The sequence below is a fragment of the Anomalospiza imberbis genome, chromosome Z (assembly GCF_031753505.1).
Source record: "Anomalospiza imberbis isolate Cuckoo-Finch-1a 21T00152 chromosome Z, ASM3175350v1, whole genome shotgun sequence".
NCBI lineage: Eukaryota > Metazoa > Chordata > Aves > Passeriformes > Viduidae > Anomalospiza > Anomalospiza imberbis.
Genome location: NC_089721.1, coordinates 37,263,354 through 37,284,304, shown reverse-complemented (window position 1 = coordinate 37,284,304; position 20,951 = coordinate 37,263,354). Strand labels below are relative to the sequence as shown.

Sequence of the window (20,951 nt, the reverse complement as noted above, 5' to 3'; positions counted from 1 at the left end):
AAATACAGCTTCTGTGCCCACTGGAGCATGTTCAGCCTCCCATTTAAAGACAAGGGAATAGGATAGCTACAGGATGAATGTGCTGGCTGCCCAGATGGAACATGCATCCATGTCCTGAATCCTTGTTAAGAAGCTCTCTACACTACATGGCAAAGAAGTTTAAAAGCTTGTCTGCAGACAGAGGACATAGAGAAAAAGTGTTGTACTTGTATTAGTATTAGTACTTGTATTAGTAGTTTCATCTACTTTTATCTCTTCTCTCATCTGAATCACAGATGCTCGTTTCACTTTTCTTCTAATGTCACCTCTTAGGTTGCACAAAAATATTATAACAAGATTCTTTGTCAGAGTGCCTGGCAGCCAGGTACTCACCCAGAGCTGAGCTCTTTCCAAGGTTCAGATACGCCTCCTCCAGGCACAGCCACGCATAAGTTCTAGAAAGAAGGTATTTTTCTCTGCAGGTGATTCTGCCCAGAATCTCCCCTAAGAGTGGAGTTTTTTTAGTGGCAAAAGGGACCTGAATGGCTTTTGGCTTTTTCATGCAAGAACACATATTGGAGATGCACCATGATGTCCTGAGTGTGTTGGGTAGTTCAGGTTATTTGAGGCAAAATAATTCTGGAAGCCCATAGGGCAGAAGAAATATTTCAAACATGCTAAGATGGAAGCAAACAGCAGCAAAAGGAGAGGGGCTGGGCAGATTTTCCATAAGGTAGTGCAACACCTGGCCTTCCTTTCTGCAAAAAGTGTTGTTCTTTCAACAATTTAATGAGTTTTTGGGTGCTATCTGCCCATTGTGACTTTTGTAATAGCTGTCAGCTTTTCTTTCCCATCTTTACCACACACTTGAGTAGTCATTTACTGTGGTTATGTTTTTACTTCTTTGCAACACTTTACCTTCAAAAACACCCCTTGGCAGTGGAAAAGTTCATTTCTGCGTTGTATTTTGACATAAAATATTTCACCTATTTAGCTTCATTTAACAAAAAAAGGGCTACTCCTTTGGGTCCCATCACCAGCAATTTCACTGCATTGTTTCTCCTAACTTTACATGCCTTCAATGAAGAGATAAGATATTATCAGTCAGACTAATATACCTTTGCAGTTATAGTTTGTACAGGTAGGCTGCTGTTAAAACACTGGCTTCAGGACAAGATCACAAGATCACCTAAACCATTTCCTGGAAGTGCCTCTTTCTCTCTGCCATTAATGATCGTGTTTTCAAAACTCACCAAAAAAAAAAAAAAAAAAAAAAAAAAAAAAAAAAAAATTGTCCCAAGAAATACAATGCAGACACCTGCAGTCACTCTGGCAAGTTCCACCCAGCAAATCCTTCAAACAGCCTTGGTGTGCAATCTCTGATCTTCTCCTAGCTCAGTGTCTGAAGATTTGCTCTTATGAGATGCCCATATTCTTATTACAAAACTGAGCACTCTGAGTGATCCAGGCAAGTTATTTCTGAGGTTTTGTAATCAGGAATTCAGTATGTGCAACCACCCAGATATTTGTATCTAGATATATAAAACATGAGGGTGCAAGCTCTCATTTCTGATTTATGAGCATATCAGTTAATTTAGAGGCCTCGTGGCCCTTATTATATCAGTTGAATACTTTATGTTACTTGTATTAAAACTGTCCAGAATACAACTGGCAAGCAACTGCAGATGAGTTTTAGCAACAACAAATCACAGAAAAAGAAAGGCCAAGCCACTCTATAGGTGGTCCCTCATTAGAGGCATGATTCAAATACTCCTTCTTTTAATAATATTTTTCATCGAGTTCAGCAACTTTTAGAGTGAGGCCATAACTGCAGTGTGTTTATTGGTAAATTTTCTTCCTGAAAAAGGAATTTTTGTAGGAATTACACTAATGGAAATTACTGCTGTGGTCTTTCACTGCAGCAGCCTGAGATGAATCCTTATAAGGGGCACCACTTGAACTGCTATGTGTTAAATAGATAATGAAGTAGCATTTATTTAAATATGCATTAAATACATTAAATTGTGTAGCAAAAAATCAAGTTACAAACTCAGTGGAATTTTAAAAAATCGTATTGCTGCCATGGGGTTTAGTATTTGTACAGGACCACAGGATTCTTTTTACAATTAAAAGAAGAAACTACAGAGCATGTGATTCTGTGAAGGAAGTTACTGGGCACAGGAAGGTCATGATTCACAGTATCACAGCCTGCTAATTAATACATGGTGATTTTCTGAGTATTAATGAGTCAGAGAAGGATTTGAACTCAAAAGGACTTTCAGTGTCACAGAGAGGAAAGTGAAAAACTCTCAGACGAAGGCAAAATTGAGTATCAAGCTCCAGCCAGAATAAAGAATTGCAGAGCTGTCTCACACAGGAATGAAAGGCACCTGCAATTTATGAAGGTGAAATCTTGACTTCTTTAGTTTCCCCATGCAATTTATGGTGGTGAACACTTGTTTAGCTTCCCCATCACCTCATTAAAGATTTCTAGTTAAAGTTACAGTTTTGGAGGTTCAGAATCTGTCCAGCTCAGATCTGCTTCGTTCTGATACCCATTTTATCAGACAATGCCTGCAGTGTTCTGCAAATCAGGTTTCCTTTCCCAATGAAACATGCTTTTTTATGCCTTCTTGCCAACAATTATCTTTTTGTTATCTTTGCATATTAACACTTACTGCTCGAGGTCTTCACCTACACACTTGCCTCGCTCTGTCACCAACTGCCCTGGCCATTCTTCACCTCCCCTCATTGTTTGAGCCAAAGAATTTAGGGGTAGGTGTGGAAGAGAGGAAGTCCTGCTGTTTTCATTCCGTGTGGTGCAGGTCGTGAAGGTTATTCTTCAAGCACCAGAAGGAATTCATGTGTTTTAGCATTTTCCCATCCATGTGGGTTTCTTATTCTCAAGCTAAATACCTAAATACTTAAATGTTATAACACATTTTGAAAAGAGGAAAGTGAGCCCACCACCAGAAATAGCAACTGAATCATAGGTGGGACTCAGACCCTTGCAAGAAATAATGCAAGTGGAGAATTACAAGAAGTTACTGAAGTAACTGGCAAAAAGTAGCAGAGAGCAGTGAAGGTGCACAAGCTGATCCTACCACCTGACAGGTGGAAGATCATTATGTAGCTGGCTTAGCAGCATGGAGAATGTTTATTATTGTTCATGAAAGTCACAGCCATAATGATCTACAGAGACCAGAGTGCTAGTCTGGCTCACCCTCCTGGACACAGGAGTCCTGCACTGATCCCCTGGATTTCAGTGATGACAAGGGTCCAAGTCCTTTGGAAGAAATAGTGGTTTTCGCTGAGTGCATTGAGATTTGACTGAACACCAGGTAAAGTCAAATATTAATGTCTATTAATGGCCACTGTGGAAGAGGCCAGGATATCCAAATATGGCTGTAATTTTTCATTTACACTTCATGCTTAACACAATCCTCACTGATTCCAAGAAGGAAAAAATCCCTTTCTGTTCCCATGTTGGATCTGTCTGTAACACAGGACTCCCTCTGATTTACCTTCATTTGATGTTCTTGAACCCAGAGCAAATAGCAAATAATGTGTTGAAGAAATGAGGGCAGTGCAGGTAGACAAGTTCCACCACCTACAATTGGAAACCACTTCATCTTGGTAACTCATGACCTCTCCACAACACAAACCCATTGTTTGTTCCTTTCCTGGAAAGCACAGAGCATTCTTCCTGCTTACAGGTTTAGGGAGAGGACTGTTTTCAGCCCTGGCACCCAGGGGACAGTTGCCACGTGGCCAGGGGGTAGGAGGACTGACCTTCAAGCAGCAACAGCTGGAGCAGAAGAAATTAGTAAGAAAAAGGGTTTTAAAGTTGGTAGTTTTGAAGATGGTAAACTATACCTACATTTAAAGTTGCTGCCACATTAGGTTTCCTCCTTCAGCCCTCAGATGCTTGTAGAAATCTGTGATAGTTTTTCATCCAGAGACTGAAGACTCAGGATGGAAGGACAAAAAGAATTCTCTAACCAGAAATCTTCTTTGATATCTCTTTGGTAGCTTGAACATGTTCTCAGCCACACAGCTCTCTTTCATTTGTAATTTGAAAAGCATTTCACCTGCATGACAGTGCATTAGCCATGTTTTACTGGGACCAAGCAGAAGAACATGCTGGATGCAGTGACTCCATCTGAAACATCTTTACAGCTGCTTTCTGCTGCTGAAGTGGAATTGGAAGCAGTGATCTACTGCCTTTGGGCAATTACATCACTTCTTTTCCCTCAGTCTACCCATTTTTCTTACAACATTTGACACTTTCTACCTTACAGTCCTTAGCTCTCCCAGAATAAATCGCAGTTCAGAGATCCCTCTGTCCAGAAAACTCTTAGAATGCTATTGAGAAACAGGGATAAACACACCTGCAAGTTCATATTCTGCAGAATGCTCTTCTTACAGAGCTTTTTGCACTGCCCAGCACCTGAATCATCAGGGCAACCCTCAGAAATTAACCACAGACCTGAGTCTCCAGTCTCATCCCTGAGCTGAACAGCTCTTCCAAGGAGCAGAGCAGATCTTACATATAATTATCAGCGCTCACACAGGGACCATGAACACAAAGGTTCACATTTTTGAGCAGAGACTCAAGTTACAGTTTCTTTTCACGTATCCCCTTGTTGCAGTGAAGAGAATAAACTGTCAGCAGTGGTCTCTGCACTCACATCCAGATTGGAGCTGCTCATTGACTTCTGTGCAGCTGTCCGGTTTTATGCCAGCTAATGACCCCTCTGAGCTGGATTCAAAGTGACAGAATTTTAAGGAAATATGTCATTATCCTGACAAGGAAAGAATCAGCTCCACCGACACTTTTCGCAACAGAGAAGCGAAAGCGTTAATTCAAATGTATTCTGCACTCACTCTCCCCTGGAGGCCCTGGGAACATCTCAACTTCCGAAGCCTGAACATGTAGGACAGTTCCTGATTAAAACCTCCACTTCCAGAAGTTGAGCTGTGAATTTTCATCTGCTAAAATATGAAATTCATGTGCTTCACTGTGAATAATTTTCTTTCATCTCCCTCTGCACCCCATAAATATTCACTAGTTAGTTTCACTAGTTAGTTTTCTAAAACTCCTGCAGATAAGAAGAGAAAGCCCATGAACAGTTTGATATTAGTTTGTGGTTGGGTTTTTTTTTTTTTTTTTTTAATTATTATTTCATTTGTTTTGTTCATTTTCCCCTGAAACTTTGCTTATCACTTTCAATTGCATATATTTTCTCACTGGGCTATGGGAAATCTATCGGTGTCTGGGAAACCACCTAAATGTGTGGGTTACATAAGGCAAAGTAAAATACTATTGTTTTATGTGTGAGAGACAGAAGTGTCATTGTAAAAAAGCCGATTTCTAAAACCACATCAATTATTCTATTGCTATCCTTCTCTAGTGATTAGCAACTGAAACTGAGCAGATTTTCAAGATTCTGCAGCAGTTGCTTGGCAGAGATCATGCTGGCAATTCTGCTGATACACAAGGTGCCCATTAAACACTGCACTTGGTGTTATAACAGGTAACCAGCACTGTTGTGGAAGTGAGCTACTAAAACCTTTTGCACCATAGTTTTTCCTCAGAAATTGTTATAAAAGTTAGGAAAGTGCTTTCAGCCGTGTTCCTCCTTTCTATACCCTATTTAAATTAAAAGGTACCTTTATAGGTAGGGGTAAAAGCTAAATCCATGTTAGCTCTGTCACTGAAGCACGTGGTCACTGGCACTGCCCTCAGCTATGTACTGGGGGTTGCCTTTTTCTCATTTCTGGCAAAAAAGTAGTTCATGGAGTTGAATTTGGGAACTGAAGAGGCCAACAGAATTAATGATGAAATGCTTCTTGTGAGCTGAGATTGTGGTTAGAAATGGAGTTCCCAAAGCATTTTTCCTCCAGTCCCATTTCACAGAATGGTTCTGAACCAGACTCAGTGAGGCAGCTGCTGCACCCCATCAATCAATTTTCTAGATTTCAGTTACATCATTTCTTGTAGAAAACAGGCACAATTTCCCTTCCCAATAGCTGCTCTGTTTAGATGTTCCTTGTCTCCTCACAAGTCCTAGCAAGCTCAAACTTCATGGGATCAGCAGGCAATATTGTACTGCCTACTTTTGTGGACCAGAGACCATAATTTTCTGTACCTAGGTTCTTACTGCAAAAACAAATGGCAACTGAATGGGATGCAAACCTCAAAATTATACTAAACTAAACCAGGGCATCAAGGCAGGAGAAGTCCTTAAGGTAAATTATGTGACTTTGCAGCACTGAAAAGTCATGCAAAAGCCAGAACCTGCTAGAAAGACCTAAAAACTCTACAGTCCCACAGCCTTGAATGTGCCAAGGTTTACTGCTGCATTTTCAGTTTTAAATCCCAACCGGCACTGGAAATTTCTGGGCCTGTTTCCTTTCAAGTTGGCATCTAGGTGCTCTCCCCAGCTGACAGCATTGAGTGCAATGGCAATAAATTACATAAAATGGAATGTGCCAAGTTATGCAAACCCCCTGTCATTCAGGATTATGTTTTCCTGTTTCTGCTGCTGTGGTTTCATCACATTGGTGTTTATCTTGTAGGTATTTTCATGCATAATTGGCAACCCAAGCCATAGATGTATGCAGATGCCCAATTTGTCTCAACATCTTCCCAAACAAAACAAGTTCTCCACTTCCCACTCAGCAGATGTTTTAACAGCAGCAGACAGAAACCAAGGAGATCTGGAAGTAAGGGGCCAGGCTGAGAGAACTGGTAGCTGCAGTGTTTGCTTTCAGCAGCAAGAAGCACAAACATCATTTGTCTGGGAGCACCATGTTATGCAAGGCACAGAAGACTCTGAGAGGTCCCAAAGCTTGTCATGGCACTGTCAGAGAAGTTGGATGTACTGTAAAGCTCTGGTGTTTTCTTAAACACCGTATGGCCTTCCTGTCTCAAGGGACCCAACAGCCATTTCACCTCCTCAGTGCTTGGCAGCATTCGTATTTCCCTTTGTTTTCTTACACAGTGCAAGAAAACATTGCCTCTTGTTTGTTTCCTTACCCATGATACGTTTTCTTCAGCAGTGAGACTTGTTCTTGGAAATGCTGGGCACAATCCATGTGTCCTACGGTAGATACTGTCCTGAGAGGTCACAGGGACAGCAGTGTTCACAGGTGCACCAGTTGCAGAAATTACAGCTCTTTAGTCTTTCTCCTGCACCTTCATCCTCTACTTCCCAGCAGCATGTCCTAGCTCTTCCTCTCAAGATTGCTGCATTCACAGAAGATAGGACATCCTCCTGAGCCATCCATCCCTGTCCTTTGAAGCAAGATCCTCTGGTCTTGGCATTCCACAGCCTTGAACCTGTAAAATCCAAGCACTCAGTGCTCAAGACAAGTGCTCAGGCCCCTCTGGCTCCGTGTCTCACTCATTTCTCGAGTCTGCCCCAAACACTAAACTAGGTCCAAATGGGATATCACCCATGCATCATCACAAATTCATATGCAATGGCTACCTCACAATAGAGTGTGGAGCTGGTTCTAAAACTTTGAGGTGCACCTAAAGAATGGCCCCTCATGGTATACACTGTTGCTTCAGGTATAAAACAGTTCACTGATAAGAAATCCATGATCTCCAGTATCTGAGACGCAAAAACTATACTGTTGGCTGCTGAAGCTGTCACCCCCTTTTTGGGAGCTACTAACCAGCAGCACTAAGAAAGTTTTTAACCCCTTTTAGCTTCTAACAAATAAAATATTAAAATATATTAGCAGTTAATAGCTTTTAACATAGCTATTCAGTTGGCATGTTCATACCCTTGCTCTTGGATTGCCCAGGCTGTTGGCGTTTCCCTGCTGAGGCTCACAGCCAACTGCATTTGGCTGCGATGGCCTTGCCAGATAACACTTAAAGGGCTGGTTGCTTGATAAATGCTAATGGGTCTTCAGAAGAGAGATTCAGGGAAAATTTCTTCACCACAAGGGTTGTGAGGCATTGGAACAGGCTGCCAAGGGAAGCGGTGAAGTCATGATCTGTAGAAGGATTTAAAAGACCTATAGATGTGGCTCTTGGGGACATATTTTAGTGATGGGCTCAGCAGTGTTGGGTTAGTGGTTGGGGTCTGATCTTTAGGGTCTTTTAAGCCTTAATGATTCTGTGATTCAATGATCTGATAGTTAAAGAAATTTAAATATCCTTATTTGACATACAGCTATTTTGCAATATCTGTACCCATGACAATCTTCACATCTTGTTCAGTGAATTGTCATGCCAGGACAATTGTGGTGATGATTTTCTCAGGACACAGAATGCATAAACCCCAGTTCACTGTTACCTCAGAGCCTCATCCAGGTCTCAACAAACCTTGTTCTTTCCACTTCTTACAGCCACAGATGTCCAAATTTGGAGGGACTTTGTAAGGCTATCTAAGCCAAGTGCCAAGGAAACTCATGTCTCAAGATGGATCTGCAGCTATTGCATTCATTTATTTTTAATTGTACTTGAGTCACCAGCAAACCTCAGGTGCTCTGGATACAAAAGTCTCAACATTTCATAGTGCCCTTTACCTGCTTTGTGGTGGTTATTCACCTGACACTGAGTGCTGAATGAAGAAACACAGTATATACACAGAAGCAGAGAATCCACATAGTAGAAATTACTGTAATTTCAACAGCTATTTCTTCCAGTAAGCTGGTCTTTATGTTTGCAATTACTGATATAAATGTAAGTAACTGCCTCCCCTGAATTATGAGTTTAAAAAAAATAAAAACATAGCATCTATTCTTGATTCTTCAAATGCTGATTTTTCAGACTTTATGATTTCTCTGAAGCCTTAGGCATTAACATTCCATTGTTGGTTTATAGAAAACAGAAAGACTCTTTCAGTATAGGACTTTCAAAACATAAGAAAGACAAAAGAGAGAGAGCATGAGAAACAGAAAATATTAGAAAAAAGAGACAACTAATAAGGCAAAATTCAGAGCAAGACTACGGTATTTACCTATCCTGTCAGGACACAGATATTTGTGGTTTCCATCTTGTCATATAATCTTCCCAGGAGAGGACTACAGAAGGTAAGAAAGCAGCAATGACAAGTGATGAGTCTGATTTCCTTCCTGAAGTTTTTATCTTCTGTTGAAGCAAGTAACCCTTACACTTAGCAATCATCAGTGAAGTGCTTTTGGCAGCATTTAGCACTGTCAATCCATAGACCTGCAAGTAAACTTTTTCCTCCAATGGGTAAGCAGCAATAAGAAGAAAACAGAAGTCCTTGAAAGATGTGGAGGGTTAAAACAGCTGGTAACATTTATCCTTCGTAAAAGGAGTTAATCAAATACAAAGTTGCAGACACATAATGATGCTTAAGAAAAAGCAGAGATTACCAGAAGCAGATAGAGCACTGGAACAAGGGATGGTTGAACAACTCCCTTGTACAGACTTCCCAAAACTTCCCACCAGGCATACGGTGTTGCTAGAGGAAAGTTATTAAGTCAGATGGACTTCTGATCTAATAAACATCCCAGTGTTGTCATCATTTGAGGTGATATTTGACAGTGTGCCCAACACAAAGCAAAGCGTGGGCAGTCCTTAGTAAAGAGCTTAGGATAGAAAATTGCATGGAGGTGCAGTTTACTGTTTTTGTACCAGCCTTTCTCATTGAGGCTTAAAAGTTTAGCCAAATGCAGATATTGATGACAGTCTCAGTGAGCGATGCATTCCAGTGAAGACTTTATCTGCAGATCCGATGTTGCTCTGCAGTTGGCATCACTAGGTGGGCCACAAACTTCACAACAAGCACCTAAGTTGACTCTTTTATTCCTGAGGTCATTGAAGAGAAGACTGGGAAAGGTCTCTTTATAGCTTTGTGCTGCCCTGCACTCTGTTCTGCTTAGATGATAATGCAGAGGCCAGATGGACTGGCAGAATGCTTCTTTGCTTGGTCTTTGCCAAGCAGAGCGTGGCTGTGCTGAGATCATCTTTGCAAGCTGCTGTGATGTCAGTGAGCTTCCTGGGATGCAAATACAGCATGACGGCTTCAGCCTTAGCTCTGTCTGGCTTCCTGTGCTGTGAAAGGTTGGCCTGTTAGAGGCGGGTGGGTAGCTGAAAGCTTTTTAATTAGTGTGGCTTGGCAGCACTTAGCCAGCTCAAGGAAGTGCTTGGCATAGTGGAAGATGCTGCCTGACTCCTCCACGGCATCTTGAGACTTCCCCCAGGAGCCACTAAATGCTCTAAAGGCAAACAAAAACTTTGGAAAGAGGGGTCTGTGAAACCTGAACTAGGCTCCTTGGGGCTGCAGACTGTGGAGTCAGTTCAGAGAAGGGCAGGGTGCAGAACTGCAAAAAGACTGTGTGTATATCCATGGTTGCAGCCTGGGCCATGCAGAGGGGAATTCTCCCTCCTTCTCATTGCCAGAGGAGACCTTTTTGGTGACCTTTCAGTCCTCAGTTTGTCTGTAAGGAATGGCACCTGAGACTGTGATATGGTATCTAGACTTCTAGAAATTAACTGGGGGTGGTACTCTTCTGCAGAAGGCTAAATTTCATCCCTAAGGACAAAGTAAAACATTCTGCCAAAACAAATCTAGGTTGTGTGTCCTTTGCTGGGTACCCAGAGCCCTGAAGGTGGATTGTACCCAGCCCAGAGTCTTCTCGTAACAGTTCCTGAAACAGTATCTGTTCTAGAGACAAATAATCCAAATAAACACCTACATTTGGGTGTTCAGGGTGTTTCATGGGGATTGTTTTCAGCATTTGAAGAAAACCCTGAGAATACACAGACAGGCTATTTAGCCACCTGGTAAGTCTTTCTAGGCTTTTCCAGCAGGGTGGGAAGCTGCCTGCAGGAAAACACCCAGAGAGGCAGGTCCATGAACGCTGAAGATTTCTGAGGAACTGCTGGCACACTAGGGCTGAGATACCAGATGTGGTAGGAGGCAAACGGCTCTGCTAATCCTCTCCTGTCCTCCCCTCAGCTTCACCACCCATCCCAAGGGTTCCGTTTCGGCACAGTGCGGGAGAGCAGTGCAGAGGACTACGTGAGGCAGAGCTTCCCGGAGATGCACGAGTACATGCGGCGCTACAATGTCCCTGCCACCACTGACGGGGTGGCCTACCTGAAGTGAGCTCCTGCATGCAGCACCACACCTGCCCCAAGTCCTAAACACACTGACTGCTTTTAATGCACAAAGTTTGTATCTCATGCACAATTCCATCCTTCAAAATATAAATCAGTTTTAATTTTAAGTGCAGATGTGCAAATAACAGTCCCTCGTCCCTGTTTTCATACAGTAATTTTCCAAAAAACTGAATAGACAAATGTTCAGTGTCACTTAGACTGTGAAGTGATTATGTTTCTGACTTTGATGTTAAATACAGGCATGATCCAGAGAAACTTGATGCCTTCATCATGGATAAAGCACTCTTAGATTATGAAGTGTCAATAGATGCTGACTGCAAGCTCCTAACTGTGGGAAAACCCTTTGCCATTGAAGGTAATAACCACTTTTATAACACACTGCTCTGTTCCTCATGTGCTGAATTTGCTTTGTTGCGCTGTGCTATTCTCAGTGAAAATATGGAGGTGAAACTGAGGACCCCTTGAGGATTATGACAAAATCCTCAGTGACTGAGCAGAACAAAAGCTTCAGCCTTTTCCTGTGGTTTTTTTTTGAGATCTCATATCACTTTTACCACCTGTTTCCAGGCCAGGTTGGGTGGAGCTTTGAGCAACTTGGTCTAGTAGAAGATCCCCCATGGTAGGCATTGGAATGAAATGTTCTTTCAGCTCCCTTCCTACCCAAACTATGCTGTGATTCTGTGGTCTGTTGCCATGCTCTGTATAGAAATCATTCCAAGTGCTCAGACAGTGTGTCTCCAGACAAGTAGGAGACAGAGTCCATTTCCCTGCTCACCATGAAATAAAGAGGCCCCTGAAATGAGGCTTCTTTTCTGTCAGCTCTCTTTGTTGACATGTGTTCAAAACCCAGTTCAAACCTGTTCAAAATGCGGTTCTGCAGTTTCGCTCTTGTCTGAAACAGGGAAATACTGTTGCCATTTTAAGATTCCAAATGAATCTATAGTCAATTGAGAAGGGAGCCTGCCCTGGTGCTTGGCCTCCTGCAGCCTTGAGAAATGAGCAAGGACAGCTCAGAAGGCAGCCTGGAAGCAAGGCTGGTGTGAAGCTACTTCCAGGATGGATGAGCACATGGGCAGCAGACTTTAGAAACCACTTTTGTGATAGATGGACAGTGCAAAGGACTGGTGCTTTCACTTTCCTTCCCTCCAAGGGCAATCGCTCCAGCTGCTCCCATCACACAGTAAAACAACTTCCTTCAGAAACCTGATAAATCCCTTTCAGAAAGGTCAGCTCTGCTGAAATAAAACCAGAAGCTTCCACAACTTCAAATCAAGTAGATTAGGTTTCAATATAGGAAAAGAAACAAATAGACACTATTTGGAGCTATATGATTTTGGATGACTGGACTTCCTTCATATCACCCAATTACAAAGAAAGTATGGTGAAAATGTGATATTTATGAGTCCTAGCTGTGCTAACTCTGAAACAAATCCTTTGATGTGAGCAAATTTATTTAGGTGGAATTACAGGCACAATGTAAAAAACTCAGCAGCAAGGGAGAAGCATTGTAGGAACAGTTACCACCTCATCACTCATTAAAAAGTGAGCCGCTGTCCTGGAAAATTCAGCACTTGTCTGTTTGTGAGGGTTTTTTTCTTTCTTCCTGTGTTGTTGTGGGGTTTTTTAAGGAGACAGTCTGAAATTCTGAATTCTGAACTGAAAAACAAAAATCCACAGCAGACTAGAAACTAATCTCTGCAGGCAATTGGCATACAACTGCATGTCTTCAAGGGATCAATTGTATTTGTTTAGAATTTCTAAAGTCAAACCCCAGATTCTGCAAATAGAAGTACCACATTCAGAGTTACTGAATTCATTTTCACTTACACTAAGTCCTTTACCCACACTTTAACATGGTGAAAGACAGCACAGATAAAACTGCATAACTGGCTAAAAACTGCATTTATTTATTTATTATCTGAAAGTCCCTGTCAGTGCCAGAGCAGAACTGAAAGCATAGCCCCTGGGCTTTAAATTGCTGTGTGGTAACAATGAAGATTGCTCCTGTATGTATTTACATGCATACAGCTCCTCATCAGAAAATGCATAGGAAGAAAATGTCACATCTGACACCACAGTCACATCCACTGCTCTAACAATGCAAGAGGATCACAGAATGATTTATGTGACACTGAGGCCCTTTTGCATTGCTGAAAGAATCCATGACAAGGGTATGAAAAAGTCTGTGTTTCTAGAGAAAATATTTATTAATCCCATTGTAAGTTTTTGAGCCTCCAGTTTTACATATTTTTTGTGTAGCCTTAATAATTTTGAATTTGCTTAATCTGTTTATATTGGGTGACTTTATTTTGCACCAAAAAAGGTCTTCTCTCAGTATTCTCAGACCACAGTAAGTCAGGTTTGAGCTGGCTGGCTGAAACAGAGTGTCAGCTTGCTCTTCCATGCTGAAATGAACATATTTCAGCAAAAACCAAACAAGAAATAGAGAGCTGATTGTACTGTTCTCCCTTCTAGGATATGGCATTGGTCTTCCCCCCAACTCTCTGCTCACCTCAAACATCTCTGACCTGATCAGCCAGTACAAATCCCACGGCTTCATGGATGTTCTGCATGACAAGTGGTACAAGGTTGTTCCCTGTGGAAAAAGAAGCTTCGCCGTCACGGAGGTAAGCGATGAACTTGGGTCACCTAAGTGAGGCTTTGTGCAAGCTGACAGTTATTTCCCCTCATTCCTATTGACATGCCCACATGACAGGGAATGGGTGGCAGCTGAAGGGAAGGAGGAGGCTTCAAAGGAAGGAGCTGCTGACCCAGGCAGCAGTCAGGTCAGCGCAGGAGGAGCGTGTCAGTGGGACTGTGCTGCTGAGTTAGGCACCAGGGAGCTCTTTTGGAGACAAGCAGGGCATGAAGAGGGCAGTAAAAATCCTGATTTGGCACATTTCATAGCAAACCTGTCTGAGTCTGATTCCACTCAACTGTGTGTGTATCACCATCCACAGAGAGAGGGGGAGCTCAGGACATCCCGAATTTTTAATACTCCCTGACCACTTCCCAGCATGGGTGGCAGCTACCTGTACCAAAGATAGGATTTCAGGCTAGAAATGGTATGCTAAGATGCCATGCCAAGAAGAGAGGGGAAGTAGGTCTCACTTTCATGTAGATCTATGAGAAATTGAAGTAAATATTCATGGGTGTACATCCAAGTACCACATCGGAGGAGTTACGCCATTATTTATGAGAAAAAGATAACTCTTACCAGAATAGCAGTTTTTCCTCAAGTTCCCCAGACTGTCAAGTGAAAAAACAAGATGAAGTATTGAAGAATCAAAAGCACCAGCAATGTCTGAAGTTTATAGTGTATTCTTTTAGCTCAAGGTCTTCCAGAAGGGATAGGCTATGTATTCTCGTGGGTACAAAACTGTTAGAATTCTGCTGTCTCCTTCTCAGAGTGTTCAGCCAAATGCCAAACACACGCTTGGTGTCCCCCAAGGAAGTGGAAGCATTCTCCTATCAAAGAGAAGCTCAGTTTCCTGGGCTGTGACTCACACTTTTCAATGGTGAGCTGCTAACCTCTGGCTGCTGACTAAATCACTAGAAAGTTAGCAGTTTTTAGAGATGCGACAAAGCAAATCTTTATTTGGCATTTTTAATACAAAATTTGTTGGGGTATTTCTGAATGTCTTACTACATTTTTTACTTTTTCATTACAGTTGTGTCAATAGGAAGGAAATTATATTTTAACATCAGACATTCATAGAAAAAAAATTAATTTATTTTTATCCATCTTACTAATTTTTATTTCTTTTTTTATGTGATTAATTCAACACAAGAAAGCAAACTTAAACAGAAGTGTGTATTCACTTATCTTTCTGATTTACCTTATCGGAAGATTGTATTATCATCTAAAAAGAGAATTGTCTTTTTAAAATGCCAGTTCCTTCAATGACTTCTTGGTACTCTATATTTTAACAAGTCTTTTGAATTAAATCTCAGGAAATTAAAAGGTAATGTTATAAATTACCTCAATGTTGCTTAAAACTCAAAACTTTTACAGCAGAGAAAAATTACCTTCCTAATAATTCCCTAGTGATGTGACAAAAGGAGCTTCCTCTGATCATGTCTTACCCCACAGCTTTCATCTGGAGCTGTATGCTCTCTATTCTTAGTCATATAATAAATTCCAGTTAAAAGTACAATTTTAATTAGTACTGGTTTTCTCCCAGAATCTATGGTTGCTTCTTTAAGTCTGTAGAGTGAGGTGCTCAGATCCCCTGGGAGGGGCATGAGATAATCTACTCAGATGCAGAAGTATTAGAACCTGAGTAATACCTACCCATAAAAATTGTAAATAGATGTACATATATAGGGGTCCTTGCTCAAAATGTTACCAATAGAGGTGCATGATCAACACCAGATTCCTCAAGGCCTACCAACAGAGTGAGAGGAGGTGGGACAAAAATCTGCTCCAGTCTGAAAAGAAAATTCAGATTCTGTACTGTGAATAATCCCATGGAATTCCTTTGGGGTTTTTTTTTTTCACTACTGAATAGGTTTTAACCACGAGATTTTAAGGGAGGCCTTAAGCATGGGGTCACAGCTGGAGGACATGTTGTGCTTTAATGTAATTAAGTCTTTTGAGTATAACCTCCCTGTGAAGTCCAAAAAGAAGAGCAGGTGTAGCTGCTCCCAGGCTGGTTGTCTGACCATAGTCTTTATTCGATCTTCAGTTGCACTAATTCAACATGCACGACTGAGTTTTTTGTTCAGGAACTAAAGTCCAACAAGTTGGTTCAGGTGTCTGAACTGAAGGACTCAGTTCATGGAGTCCAACAAGGCCAAGTGCAAGGTCCTGCACCTGGGTGTGGGCAATGCCAAGTGCAGGTACAGGCAGGGCACAAATACAGAACGGACTGAGAGCAGCCCTGGGGCAAAGGACGTGGGGCTTTGGTGGATTAGAAGCTCAAGATGACCTGGCAATATGTTCTGGCAGCCAGAAAGCCAAAGATGTCCTGGGCTGCATCATTAAAAGTGTGGGCAGGAGCTTGAGGAAGTTGATTGTGCACCTCTACTCACTCTGGTGACACCCCACCTGGAAGGGGTCTGCATCCAGCTCTGGGATCCTCAGCATAAGAAAGATATGGCACTGTTGGAGGAAATCCAGAGGAGACCACAAAGGTGATCAGAGGGCCTCTCTGCTCTGAACCCAGGCTGGGAGAGCTGGGGGTGTTCACCTGGAGAAGAGAAGGCTCCGGGGAGACCTTAGAGCCACTTCCAGAGCCTAACTGGAATCCAAGAGAGCTGAAGAGGGACTTGGACAAGGGATGGAGTAGCAAGATAAGGGGAATGGCTTTAGACTGAAAGAGGTAGGTTGAGATGAGATAAAAGGAAGAATTTAAACATTAAGGGGGTGAGGCCGTGACAGAAGTTGCCTAGAGAAACTGCGGCTGCCCCACCCCTGGAAGTGTCCAAGGCCAAGTAGGACAGGGCTTGGAGGAACGTGGTCTGGTGGTTGATATCCTTGCCCAGGGCAGGGGGTTGACACTAGATGGTCTGTAAGGTCTCTTCAAAACCACAGTATTCTAGGATTCTGTGAATCTAAAAAGTCTCTCAAAGATCGTTATGCAATCAGAAAGTGAGTAGAAGCAGAATACCACTTGCAAGTCTGTGCTGTTTGTGGGGTAAGCTCTGCTAAGTCCAGATCTTCATTTTCCTGAGTTGCCTCACTTTTAATGTATCTCCCACATGCATCCCCCCGCTTCTTCATCCATTCCTTTAGGCCAAGAACTTGCAAATTTTAGAATGTGTGATTTCTTAGTTGGGAGAAAACTAAACTTAACAGCCAAGCAGCAAACACTCTCCAAAGTACAGGTTCCCCACTGTTACAAGAAGCATGGAAATTAGTCTTGGACTTACCTTTATGTTGGTTTGTATCATTTACTCCTGTACAGCCCAAAAATCTCTGTAACTTAACTCCCTGCACTCAGTCACAGTATTCTACAGATTCACTGAAGAGTGGACAATGTTCAACACAGAAACAGATGATTCATTTTTTGAAAAAGTCTCATCTTCTCAGTGGGTAGTCATTCGCATAGAATGTATACCAAAGTGAGACCCATCAATTGCCTTTTGACAGCAAGAGTAAGGCTTTGTATTCTTCTATGTCGTTTTGATAAATTTGGTCTGTGACATGCTGCACCTGTTGACCTAGAGTAATGACACCAAAATAGGAATATATGTAGGTGAAGTGCTGATCAGTATAGCCTTTAAACTGGTGGGATTTCCATCATCCATTTTGGTCATTACCTCTTTAGCTGTACCTGATTCTTATCCACCTGCCAGTCCTGCCTACAGAAGTTAATTTTTCCATAGATTTGTTTTGAGATTCATCTTCCTACTCACCATTTTTTAGTAATCTTACACTGGGAAATTATATTTCCTGTGGCAGAACTCACTGCTAGCTCTTCCCATCTCTCTCTATCTGGCAGTGGATGAGCACTTTGCTTATTCTAAATCACATTTCAAAACAAAGTTTTCATGGAAGGAAATGATGCAGCCTGGGGCTGGAAGGTTTGCAGTGACTCTTCAAGCTGGGAAACCAATAAAGATGGTTTCTTTTCTGAAAGTGCAGAGGTCAGAAGTGCTTGACTCTGCTGTTTTGTATGAACCTCTCCAACAAAACCACTTACCCAAGGCATCTGACCCTGATCATTTAATGACCCACAGGATCATTTATGGGGGATGAAGCTAACTCAGGCTTGGAAAAAACACTGCAGTGAATTGCACTTTACCCTCTTAACTGCAGTGGGTGGCAGTGGCTGTTCTTGGTGAGTGCTAGCCTCTAGCAGTATTGCTTGAGTACTCTGGGTTTAAAATTGTCATGTTCTAATTTCAAATGAACGCCTTTGTGGCAAAATTGCTGAGTCCCCTACTTAGGGTGAAATATGGTGCAGGAGGGATCAAGGGTTGACAGAGTTATACTTGCACATCATATCTGGACATAATCAATGTAATTTGTTTTTATTTTGCATACAGTACACTCAGTTCTTCATCTGCCCTACTGTTATTCTCACTGATGCCTCTTCAGAAGGAGCCAGCCTCTTGGAACTTGCCTTTCCATCCCATTAGTTCCACCCAAGCTCAGAAGAGACTGCAGAGAGAAGGTTTTTACAAAGAGGGTGGAAAATCAGAAAGTGAGCAGAATGTTTCCCAGTGAGGCAGTGAATGCCCCATCCCTGAAAGTGTTCAACCATCCCTAGAAACATCCAAGGCTCCGAGCAAGATGTTGTACTTGAATATGGCCCTGATCATTGTGGAGCAGTTGGATCAGGTGGCCTTGAAAGATCCTTTTCAACTCAAACCAGTCTATGATTCTGTGATTTCTGGGAACCAAAAGCTTTGCGATTTTCTGCTCCTGGCAGCAAAGCAGCTCTGGAACTCAGCCAGCAGGGCAGCAGGTGGGGGTATCCCTGAAAGGCAAAATGCCTGCAGTCAGTGGGTTTAGCTGCTCAGGCCAGGCAGTGATGACCAGGGCAGGGTTTATTACGACAGTACAAAAAAAAGTGCCCTTCCTGGTCCATGCTTTGGGAGAATCTAATTGAGTGTACACAATCTTTCATAGCTTTTTAGCTATGCTTTAAAAATGTTACTGTTGAAACTGTATCTTCTGTTTCACTTGAAAGATTTGTATTTCTCCTTTTCTTGTATTTCTCCCTTTCATATTCATACTGGTCGCAGGATCAGGGTCACCTGGAACTCTAGAACTTAGACTGATTTCCACATTGACTGGCAGTTCAGTCAGATAACAACCAAAAATGATATATTGGCACATACCATTATCCCAGCTATTAATATCACGTACTTACTGATGCTTCACACAAATGGTATCTAACCTGACATTTAAAATAACAATATATAAAAGCACACAGACCCTTGCAGCCCAAACTGACCCTGACAGTGGTGATGCTGGGGAAGGCAAAGTGCCATGAACCTCCTCACAGTGCCTGAGGGATAGGTCCATGCTAACAGTGGGGACTGGTCAGTGAGCGCAGCCTTCCATCTGATCCAAATCAGCCACACAGCAAATATAAAAAAAAATCCTTTCATCTTAGAATCATGGGATAATTTAGGTAGGCAAAGACCTCTACGATCAATGAATCCAACCATTAATGCAGCACTGCCAAGTCCACCACTAAACTGTGTCCCTAAGTGCCACATCTGTAGGTCTTTTAATTCCTATTAGGGATGGTGACTAATCCTCTTCTCATCTCCTGTCAGCGGTGGAATCCATTGATAGCTGTTCTCTCAAGTTTCTGAAGGAACGTGTTCAAACTCATTGGTCTTTTGCCTGAATTGATGATCTTTGGCCTCAGCATCACTCAAGAGGCACAATCAGACAGTGCCTTATTCATCTTGCCATGATCTTACCCAGCTGTCATCCAGAAAACTATGACTTTCTGCTCCGTCTTTTTCCTAGTCCCCTTAATGGTCAATAAAGAGTTTCCTTTTTTGTTACACCCATCACCTGACAACTCAACAGTGACTTTTGCAACCTTGAAGTTCTGGTTTATGTTTGTCCCTGTTGCACTGCAGGTATCAAGGGAAGGCCATGCAGACACTTCCAAAAAGGAAACAAACTGCCCTGTGCTCATAAATAGCAGCTGCCCTTTAGACACCTTTCACAGCACCCTGTTGCCAGAGCATGAGAAACAAACACAAAGAACAGGGAAAAAAGGTTCTGCTGTACCAAGACACTTTTCTCAGTCTGCACATATGCTGTCTGGGTAGGAGAGGTGGCCCCTGCCTATAGGAGGAACTGGGAATGTTACCAAAAAGGGTCTCACAAAGTGACAGATGTCACATTGACAAGGGGTCATCTCAGTGAGGGAAGAGACAGTGGGTTCTGGATTTTCACTGTGGAAAAAAAATACTTTGCACACAGTCCTGCAGAAAGGAGTGAATGAGTATCGACTCTGTCAACAGAGTGAGGAGAAGATGTGTCCTGCAAATGAGTAAAAGATTTAGATTCATCCATTGAAACTGAAAACAAACAAAAGAAAACGATGACTGCCTGAAGAGGTACTGACAGAGCTTGGAAAATTGATGAGTAGAAAATAAAACATTTATTAAAAAACAGTGTTTTTCCAGCTCTGTGCAAAAGCCCTCACAACAAGCAGGGAAAGGAACTTGTCTTGCCAGTCTGAGACAATATTTACAGTATCTTGAAATTTGTCACTTGAAACACTAAAGCCATGGTCATTAGTCTTTGCTAAGGATAATCCCCCTGAAGAGATTAAATATGTATTATTTTTAAGCTGCTACTTCTTTGGGAGCACAGAAAACCATAAGAATGAAGATCAAGTCTAAAAATAAGTTTCTCTGCAGCTACAAGGAATGCCACAATATGGAGAGGGGGACACGTTTTAGTAACACTTAGCTGACTAAATAAAAGCATCAGCATCAGTAGGATTTTGAAAGCCTACTGAGATGTACAAATGAGTTTAGAATTCTGCCCTTCATATCCATTTATCCCTACTAATTCCTTCTCAGCACAGGTGCTACAAAACCAAACTTCCAAATATCAGCAAACCTTTTTAAAATCCTTACAGGGAAAATGCGATCAAGAAAATACAGCTTATCATTATACCTAACACACACATGATACCCATATTTAGTATTTGGGTTCAGCAGTGTATAGAACCAATATCTTTGCTGTGCTGCCAACTTGCAGATTATCCACAAGAATCTTTACAAGCTTCTAATTAGTCAAAGTTGGACCACAGAAATATTTGATGACTTATTCAGTGCAGCCAGGGAGAGTAAAGCATTTACAATCTCCTGTAGTAGGGAGTAAAACGAGTTCTTCCCATGAAGACAAATGCTGAAATCATTAAGTGCT

General features: G+C 42.0%; 1 protein-coding gene and 1 long non-coding RNA gene across 2 annotated transcripts in view; both read left to right on the top strand.

Moving 5' to 3' along the window:
- Window positions 1–20,951, top strand: part of LOC137464475 (uncharacterized) — a 269,516-nt gene that overhangs the window by 211,045 nt on the left and 37,520 nt on the right. The window lies entirely within an intron of this gene.
- The window catches only part of LOC137464469 (glutamate receptor ionotropic, NMDA 3A-like), a 65,436-nt gene that overhangs the window by 36,312 nt on the left and 8,173 nt on the right, over window positions 1–20,951 (top strand). Inside the window, 3 exon segments of the mRNA XM_068175843.1 lie at window positions 10,932–11,077; window positions 11,335–11,450; window positions 13,571–13,722. Coding sequence (XP_068031944.1) covers window positions 10,932–11,077; window positions 11,335–11,450; window positions 13,571–13,722 — 414 coding nt within the window.